Source organism: Triticum dicoccoides, chromosome 5A, assembly GCF_002162155.2.
Source record: "Triticum dicoccoides isolate Atlit2015 ecotype Zavitan chromosome 5A, WEW_v2.0, whole genome shotgun sequence".
Classification (NCBI taxonomy): domain Eukaryota; kingdom Viridiplantae; phylum Streptophyta; class Magnoliopsida; order Poales; family Poaceae; genus Triticum; species Triticum dicoccoides.
In genome coordinates this window covers 265,049,135-265,058,619 of record NC_041388.1, presented here as the reverse complement: position 1 = coordinate 265,058,619, position 9,485 = coordinate 265,049,135, and the positions used below count along the sequence as shown (strand labels likewise).

At 44.7% G+C, this 9,485-nt stretch overlaps 2 protein-coding genes across 2 annotated transcripts; one reads left to right on the top strand and one right to left on the bottom strand.

The window, feature by feature from the left end:
* The first annotated feature begins 653 nt into the window (after positions 1 to 653).
* Positions 654 to 3,800, top strand: LOC119300917 (calcium uniporter protein 6, mitochondrial-like). Its single transcript, XM_037577820.1, has 2 exons — positions 654 to 1,065; positions 3,139 to 3,800. Exons 1-2 carry the CDS (start codon positions 733 to 735, stop codon positions 3,592 to 3,594), a joined length of 789 nt encoding a protein of 262 aa, XP_037433717.1. The 5' UTR covers positions 654 to 732; the 3' UTR covers positions 3,595 to 3,800.
* Positions 3,801 to 3,996: 196 nt separating this feature from the next.
* Positions 3,997 to 9,443, bottom strand: LOC119300916 (probable galacturonosyltransferase 7). The gene is made up of 9 exons (XM_037577818.1): positions 9,244 to 9,443; positions 9,108 to 9,148; positions 8,929 to 8,988; positions 8,169 to 8,316; positions 7,939 to 7,988; positions 6,807 to 7,102; positions 5,754 to 6,111; positions 5,121 to 5,672; positions 3,997 to 4,908 (listed from the first exon to the last, which is right to left on the bottom strand). The coding sequence occupies exons 1-9, from the start codon at positions 9,398 to 9,400 to the stop codon at positions 4,639 to 4,641; spliced, it is 1,932 nt and encodes a 643-aa protein (XP_037433715.1). The 5' UTR covers positions 9,401 to 9,443; the 3' UTR covers positions 3,997 to 4,638.
* Between the last annotated feature and the right edge of the window lie 42 nt (positions 9,444 to 9,485).

Sequence of the window (9,485 nt, the reverse complement as noted above, 5' to 3'; positions counted from 1 at the left end):
ATATTGAAAGAAAAATTAATTGTACGCTGATTTTATGTTGACGTCAATTACGAGATAATTTTATGATTATCACGTGCATTGATATTCGATATGATATTAATTGCACGTTAAATATATTGAGCGCTCACCATAAAAGTAATTTAGGTCATTAAATTGTCATGATTTGATGGACACGATTAATTGATATAGATGCAACCTCCCCCGCAACCTCCCCACAAAAAAAAGATGTAGACATTATCGGTAGACATTATCGGTATAGATGCAACCTCCCCCGCAAAAAAAAGATGTAGATGCAGCCTGAGGGTATACCACATGCACATGACACACGCTCTCGAGCCGTGTAATCAAAACAAACGCGTTCAAATCACAACACGTCACACCACACGTAAGCCGCACCTTACATAGGAGTAACAAAAAACATTTGTATTTATGTGTATATAAGCGAGAAAAACGTGGGCAAAAATGGAAGAACCCGAAACAAAAAAGACGCTGGCAGGCGATGGCGCCCAAAAACTCCCAAACACGCCACGCACTTTCCTTTCCCGCTTTTGCAGATGGATTCTTTCCCCCGCCGTGAAGCCATCTCATCGCCACGTCGCGGACACAAGATCACAAGACATCGGATGGAGAGTGGAAAAGGTCCAAAACCCCACAAGTAGAAGCAGCTCGAGAGAGATCGATCGTCTTCCACTCCGCCTTACTCACGCTTCGCACGCAGCGCAGGCCTCGACCATGTGGCGCGCGGCCGCCTCCCGCCTCCGCGCGCATTGCCCGCCCGGCGCGCTCCGCCGCCTCTACTCGCCGCCGCCGCACCCGCCGCGGGTGGACCCGCCGGTCACGGCGTCCGAGGCGAGGAGGCTGGTGCGGCTCGTCGGGGTCGAGGCGCTGAAGCGGCGGCTCCGGGACGGGCCCCGCGAGGCGATCGGCTACGGGGAGCTCCTCGACGCGTGCGTGGAGGCCGGGGCGGCGCGCACCCGCGACGACGCGGAGGGCCTCGCGCGGGCCATGGACGACGCCGGCGTCCTGCTGCTCTTCAGAGACAAGGCCTACCTCCACCCCGAGAAGGTCGCATCTTGTTTCTTCCTTTCTTTTCTTCCAAAAACCCTGCTGCTACTACCGCTGGTTTAAATTCTCTTCAGGCTCCATTTTGACATTTAAGGACACGAAATGGACATTCTTCAGGCACCTTTTCGTTTCTGAGATAGGCCTTCCGGAACCCGGGTGTCTAGGCACCCACTTATCACCACCGTCTGTACCATGTCCTGTAGCACAAATTCGATTAGCAGGTCCAGCAGTTTGTTAAGCGCGGGAGGATCGACAAATTTGAAATGAATCCAGGCCTTGGTCGCCTCGCAAGTCACAACTAATTAAATCTTGATCGATCACACGTGTGTTAGATTTCATAGTAGCTATATGTAAGTCGCTTGAATTTAGAATTTGGGCCAGACGAATTTTGCGTGAAGGAAGAAACATATGGAGGGAAGGGAGAAGCTTGCCGGAAGGAAGGAAGAAGCTCGGCAGAGAACCCCTCTGGGTCTTATCTTAGGGTGATAGATGACCCCACTATCTATCTTAGGGTGACTGACGATCCCATTAGCTATGTTAGGGGTGCGGGGGTGGTGCAGGTTCGCTGAAAAAAATTGGTCCATAGCCGGGGCTAGAGGAATGGCCGGGGGTGGCGGTAGCACGACGATTTGCCGGCGGTTGAGGGGAGGGTGGGGCAACGAGGCTGGCGCGGGAGCGTTGCCGGCCGCGGGTGGTGGTGGTTGGCGGTTCAGCCGGTGGTCATACTGTTTCGAGGTTGGAGATGAAGCCCTAGACGTTGGATTTTGATCCAACGGTTGAGATAGAGAGTTAGAAATCGACTGACCCCTTTTAGATTTTCAGGCGCCCTTTAGATTTACCTTTAACATTCCTGCTAGTATCTCTGTTTAATTTTCCCATACCTGCAAATGATTTTCTAGTTGCAACCGGCCATAATTGTTAAATTAGGAAATGTATGGATTAGGGTTGGTGCATTCCTGTTGCAAATGTTGTTTTGTTGGTGGACGAAGATTTTCTCATGTACATATTCAAGATTATATTCAAAATTGATTTCCATTGATTGAAAGGCCCCCGTGCGATTCCTTTCGAATCCAAATAAATCAACCAAATCAATCACATTATCCCATTACAGTTTCAGCGCATCGACTATTGTTATATAATTGTATTGTGCTGTATTAGTGCATCTGCGTCTTAGACGCTAAAGGTGAGAGAAATTGACTAGCATCAATGCTAAGGGATATGAAAAATGATAGATGCTAATTAAGGTCAAGCTTGGCACCCAATACTAGACGCTAGGGATTTGGAGGCTCTTAGGATTCCACAATCAACTTGGTGGGTTAGCCTTAGCCAACCCAGGTTCGACTCTCACGTCTGACACATTACTTGTGTACTGGAAGTCCTCCTCCACACCTTAATAAACAAACTAATGTTGAACACTGCAAATTACTTACAATTGGGTTTAACTGAGAGGGAACAAAAGTAGGAAAAATCAAGATGTAGTTGGAATTTGTCGTAATTCATCAAACTAAAATGTTGTAGAAATAAGAGCAAGAGGTGTTCCTTTCCAGGCCTCCTGAACAGCAAGGACCTTCAGTCTTCACGTTCCCTGGTCACTGGCCGGTCAGAACCAAGATCATACGATGCTCTAATCCGTAAAGCGGATTCTTGTAATCCTATTTAGATGACGTCCAGGTCACTTATTGAAACATCTAAGCATCGACATGACATGAACTTTATTACTTTATATTCTTTGAGCCGTGAGCTATAAGCCCACAAAATCCTTAAATGTATCCACAAGGACTACACCATCATTATAGATTGTTTTTGTTGCTTCCAACTGTGGAGAAGCAACCGTTTTGGGCCTTTTTTTAGCTGAAAAAGTATTAATGATCACTCTACACCATCATTATAGATTTTGATTTTAACTTTTAATGCACAAGGCGCACAGAAGTCCTGGTTTCTGATCACAGAAATCAGGGGAAATCTCTGCTTGCTTCAGAGGAGGAAAACAGAACAAGAATCACAAAAAATGCAGCCGGGTCAATCTTTTTCAAGCTGAAGCTTGCACTGACGGACCGTATCGCCATTCTGCAGGTGGTGGACCTGGTGAGAAGGGCGGTGCCGCTGGCCCTGGAGGTGGAGGACGACCCAAGGAGAGAGGAGCTGAGGCAGCTCCAGGAGAAGAAGGACGGCATCGACAAGCTGGCGCACAGGCAGGTCCGGCGCATCCTCTGGTCCGGGCTGGGGCTGATCATGTCCCAGATCGGCCTCTTCTTCCGCCTCACCTTCTGGGAGCTCTCCTGGGACGTGATGGAGCCCATCGCCTTCTTCACCACCGCGTCCTGGCTGCTCGTCAGCTACACCTACTTCCTCGTGACATCGAGGGACCCGACGTACCAGGACTTCATGGAGAGGCTCTTCCTGTCCAGGAGGAGGAAGCTCTGCGCCAAGCACAGGTTCGACATGGAGAGGTACCTGGAGCTGCACAGGCTTTGCAAGTGCCCTCTCGAAGGCCACTATCCTCATGGCCCCAAGCTTCACAACTTGTAACGCCAGGGCTAGAATTTCCCAGCTGGACTCTCTGGATTGTGCAATAGGCAAATATATAGCTTCCAAAGTGTTCGCTGCATCTTTGCAGAAGTCACCAGTTACCTGCTAGATTAATCTTGCAGACATACTAAAGGCTAATCTCAGTGATGGGCCACTGTCATTATGCCATTATGGTTCTCTATGTTTTAAAGTTGAAAGCTACTTTCTCCGTCCCTAAATATAAGTCCTTTTAGACATTCCAATACGGACTACATACAGAGCAAAATGGATGAACCTACACTCCAAAATACATCTATATACATCCGTATGTAGTACCAATTGAAATCTTTAAAAAGTCTTATATTTAGAAACGGAGGGAGTACTACTTATATGAGTTCCTATCTGTATCAGATTTATGTTAAATGACCAGGCTGCAACCTTTCTGAGGAACAACCATGTGACATCTTAAATTTCCTTTACAAAACAGAATGGGGGTTGCACAGCACACAAGAAAAAAGAAAACCTCAAAACGCCACAAAAACACCACAGTGCTGACAAACATACATTTATGATGTCATCAACAGAGATCAACAATCCCATCCCATAATAACAAGCGAATTGCTGCAGGCCGAGGCATTTGTTCTCTGTACACGCCGTGTAGCACTGAACATCGGCGTCCCTCAGTGTAGCTCTTGCACAATGGGCAAAAAGAATAGCACGAAAGAATTTGTACAAAAAATGATCAGCATAGAACTGCACTTTTGCGGTTCCAAGCTGCGCAAATGAAAAGACTCATCTGACTCTATAATAAACAGGTTTCATGCTGCTGTGCATCTGGCCTCCTAACTGTAGTGTTCTGGCAGGAAAGCATTTTAGCTTATTTTCCTTCTTGGAATCAACGCGGTGCCACCATGGTCACCGGAGGTGCACTTGATACATCATAAATACTGCATCCCATTTCTCCGAAAAAATATCCCTTTGTGGAAGCAAGTTCATGCTGTTTGCTGCTTCAAACTCCCACAAATGCAGACTGTGCAACGTGTGCTACGTCTCATGTCACTGCCATTAATGTATATTGCATTCTGCCATGAACCTCTCCCCATTAGTCATATACTTTCTCCAGTAGCTCTTGTAATCATGTATTGCCAAATCAAGCCAAGGTTTCATGACACCATTGTAGTGCAGAGTAGCCGCCTTTTCTATATCGACACGGCTAATTCCATAATCGTATCCAAGACCGGACTGAACCCATGAACCTTTCAAAGGATATATCAGGTCTTGAAAGGCAAGTAAACCTGTAGGGAGTGCTTCAAGTCTATGTGATACCGAACTATCCTGTTGGAACAACAAAAGTGAAGGTAATAATAAATACATCAGACAAGGTATGTTCTCTACAAATAATTATGACAAAGGATATCACAGGAAAAGGATAGTCCTAGCCATCTAGGATTACCAGAAGAAACTACACGTTTTCCCATATGTCAACAAATTAATAGTATACAGTTTTCTTTCGATAGGATTGTAAGAGGAATGGCAAGTTTACTGACCTTCTGAAGTGATTGATCATGCAAGCTGGTAATGCCAAGATCTCTCCATTTCTCCAATTCAATTACATTCAGACCAGAGAACCACACGCATGAATCCGCGTCGAAATTGTTTTCCTCTACATAAGCTTTCAACTGACCTAATCTAACTCCACAGAACTGTACAGCACCTATTACTTTGTCTCCCATATTGAGGTTCCAAAGAGATGACAAGTCTTTCTGGACAATCATATCATCATCTAGAACAACTACTCTATTCAAGCTAGGAAGAAGATCAGGCAAGAGGAAATGTGAATGGCCAAAAACAGATATGTACTCAGTTTTCATCTGCCTCCGGAGAGGCTGAGAATGATTACGAAACGTGACACGAAATTCCTCTGTAGGCCATAATTGTTGCCTCTCAAGAGATTCAACATCCTTAGAGAGCTTGTTGTGATCCTCAATGTTAGTCACGTGGACATTAGCGTCCAAATATGAGTTCCTGTCAAACCAATGCTTCATTGCATAAAAATTCTGGGTGTCGGTGAATACATGGAAAACAACGCTGCCAGAATCCTGAAACATGTCGTAGGAAATACGTTAGCACTGAGACAAACTCCGCATAAGATTTTCAGCTATTTGGAAAGGACAGTATACCTTGGAGTTCATGGCTGTTGAATTGATAGTAGTCGAAGCTGCAAGTACATTCCTGGAGAACATTACATAGTGATAGAAGGCAGGGTCTTCAAATTTCTGCTTATTTAATAGCTCCCTTTGAGGAGATACAGATTTGAAATACTCTACTGTCAATCTCATGCTCAAACAATGGTGAGTTTTTGGCATAGTCTGGACCCCGAGATGATAGAGAAATGCACTCTGCCTTGTATGGAAATAAGCTTCATCTTCAGTTAGATCGAGTAGCTGCCTAAGTTTCCGTTCAACATTGGAGCAGCCTACTTCACAAGACTTGATTTTCTCAATTGTGCCTTCCATTTTCTCTAGCTTCTTTGTGAAACTGAAAACAGTAAGCAGCCATTAGCTGACAAATAATCAACAGAAAAAGTAAAGAAAAGTAAGGTCGTACATGCCATCATTTTCTATGTTGTATACTCCATTGCTTGATACAAGGAACTTTTTACATCACACAGTAATGAAGACATGATAGTTGCTACCTCTCAAATACATATTCTATGTGATGCATGTACAAGAAAACATATATCATTACAGGGAGAAAACACTATATCCACATTTAGAGATGCATTCAGTAAAATTAACATCTTAATACCTCCATACAGATTCCACATGGCCATATACATGAGGGTTGGACATAGGTCATATTTCTTCGGGGTACCAGTCTGACTAGCAATAGGGTCAGCAAATATGTAGTATTTCCTCCGTCCCAAAATAAGTGTCTCAACCTTAGTACAACTTTGTACTAAAGTTAGTACAAAGTTGAGACACTTATGTTGGGATGGATGGAGTACAACATATAAAAAACGGGAAGCAGCCCTGAAATCGCTAATGCTCATTTTAGCCATTATGGAGTGTAATATATATTATAATCAGTTTAACAAATAATACTTTGGCATCTTGTTATGCAGAGGCCGGGTGTGAACTCTTTGTGGTTGTATCGCCTTGATGCGACCATTGAGTCAATTAAAATCCCTCTATTGAAAAAAGATAATATTTTAACACCAGGATAATACTCACAATGGTGGAAGATCAGCATCTGCAATGGTGTCACTGAGCATGCGTTCGTGTTCTTGGATATGTTGCTTCAACTCACGTGTAAATCTTTCCTGGTGCTTCAGTTTTGCAATACTAGGATAATAGGCTCTGGCCGTAAACAGTTGATCTTTAAGCCTCTTCACAATAGCATCTTTCATCTCTTCCTTATGCTCAACAGACCAGAGGCAATAGCTTCCATATTCAAGTTCACAGGACTTGGGATTCTCCTCTTGTGCTACTTCCTGGCCTTGGCTCTCCTTCCCATCAACAGCAGTATCCTGTCAAAAAACAAATTCAGTGTTTTATGGTAGAAAACTAGAACAGTTCCAAATGGCTCACTAGTACAATCATACTGGACATTCAAGCAAAGATGAAAACATGTTGTGCCCCAATCTATTTAGAATTCATATCTCAGCCTTTTATGGTACCAGATCATTGCGTTGTTCGCCAGATTTGCTGCTTGATAACAATGGTTATTGCATTTGTCAAGAAATCTAAAGCATAATAATCAACCAGGGATCTGATGTACTCTCCACAGTAAATATGAAGTTCTTCAGTAATTTTTTTTATCATGGGACAAAATGTTAGTAAAATTTCTTTTTAACTAAACATCTTAGTAAAGGTGAAAAATGGAAATCATCCACCAAATTCCAGAGGGAGAACAGTTGTGCAGCAATGCAGACTACGGCAAAGGCGTTTATTTATTGCCACCTAACTGAAACACTCACGGTAGCAAAATATTTAATAGGCAGTTTTGAAGGTGCAAAACTTGCCCCCAATAAGACAGTCTGTAACTGTACCTATATATCTAGATTTAGAGCATGTTTAGCCCACAAAAACATGTACAAAATTATTGTTGGCGCCACACTGAGATGCAACAATGTTCTTACACATAGATTTAACATTTACCTTTGAAGAACTGAAAATCTTGTTGACTGTAAAACCCAATTGGTTAAGGCCTCAGAACAATAGCCGTACAAACACCATGATACTAACAGAATTCAGTAGTCACAGCCCATGTGTGGCATGATCTCTTCCTAATATTATTGGAAAGTGAAACGCAGACGACCTAAACAATTTGCCAACACAAGAGAAAATAAAAACTATCTCTTACCGTTGATCTCCATGACAAGTCCTTTAGTTGATATCTTTGTGTATGAGATCCTGAAACACCATTGCACACAGTAAGAAGGACATGGAGCCCGTGTACTAATCCAAGTCAACGTGATGGCATGCATTACCTCCGTCCCAAAATATAAGAACGTTTTTGACAGTAGCATAGTGTCAAAAACGTTCTTATATTTTGGGACGGAGGGAGTATTTATTTGATCCCGCATTTCTTACCTCTCTTTTTGGATGTGTCATTGTTTAGCTCAACAAAGGAGAAAGCATCCTTGATTTTTGATCTGGCAGCAAGATTCCTGGACTTTGATCTACTAGATTTCTCGCTGGAAATCCCGTTCGACCCCGAGGTTATCATTTTGGAAACATCCTGTTTATACAAGAGAAGAGGAGACTACTCATCAAATAGACAAATGAAGAGCTTTTTGAACTAAAACCGTAATGATTACTACAGCCAAGCCAACAAAAGCCAATTTGGCAGAAGTGATACCAAATAGATGAATCATTTGACTAGCTGTGAGAATTAGTACTGCAAACACAATTTGATTTACTCTATTTATTTTGGCATCACTTGTGATTTGCACAACACTGCGAGTGGGAAGTTTGCACCGCTGAACGCCACATGTCGTGTAATCCCATAACATCATCAGAGACAAATGGTGTGATGCCACGCACCAGACCAGACCGGACCAGAATAGCAACCGTCCCCTCTCCTCACGAAGCAGGTAGGTGGCGAAGCCGTCAGCAAGCAGCCGACGTCCACGAAAACACGCACGCAAGCACACGCGCATTGCATGATTGAACTCCCTAATTACTACTATACAATGTAATTTTTCTTTTTCTTTTTGTAGAAACCAGCAGGAAGAATCACCACAGAATTGGGAATGGTACTCAGAAAATCTGAATGCACAAAAATGTGATGCAAAGTTGCCATCTTTTCTGTCGGCAATCCAGTAGGGACGCGTAATTTAGGACAGTGCACCTTGAGCAGCTTGTGCCTCATGGCCCCATCAAGATGCTTGTGCTTCCCCAGCCCCAGTTCCTAAAGGCAACACAAACACAGCAGAGCAAAACCCGTCAGAAAATTCGCAAACTCCGGCAGCGAAAGAAAAAATGCAGCAACCGGAGGAGGAGGATGAATCCGAGTGCGGGAAATCTCACGGTGCTGATGACGACGGCCGCGCGCCCCTCCGATCCGTACCCTGCACACGCGCGCACAGAACAGAATCAGCACAGATCCGCGGAGGCAACTCAGGCTACGGAGGCAGACAGAGACAGGTAGAGGTTGTTTACTGACCGGTGCTGTGGAGGCCGAGGAGGAAGGCGAGCGGCAGGAGGACGGAGCAGAGCACCAGCGCCGGGACGGCGGCCGCCATGCCGGTGCAGCGGCGCTTGGCCGCCGTCGCCGCCGGCGGCGAAAGCGGCGCCAGGTGGTGGTGGTGGTGGCCCTTCATCCCTCGGCCCGGCTCGTCGTCGTCGGGTTGCCGCTGCGTGTGCGTGTGCGTGTGCTGGTGATTAGTTTTATATACACTTAGTCCC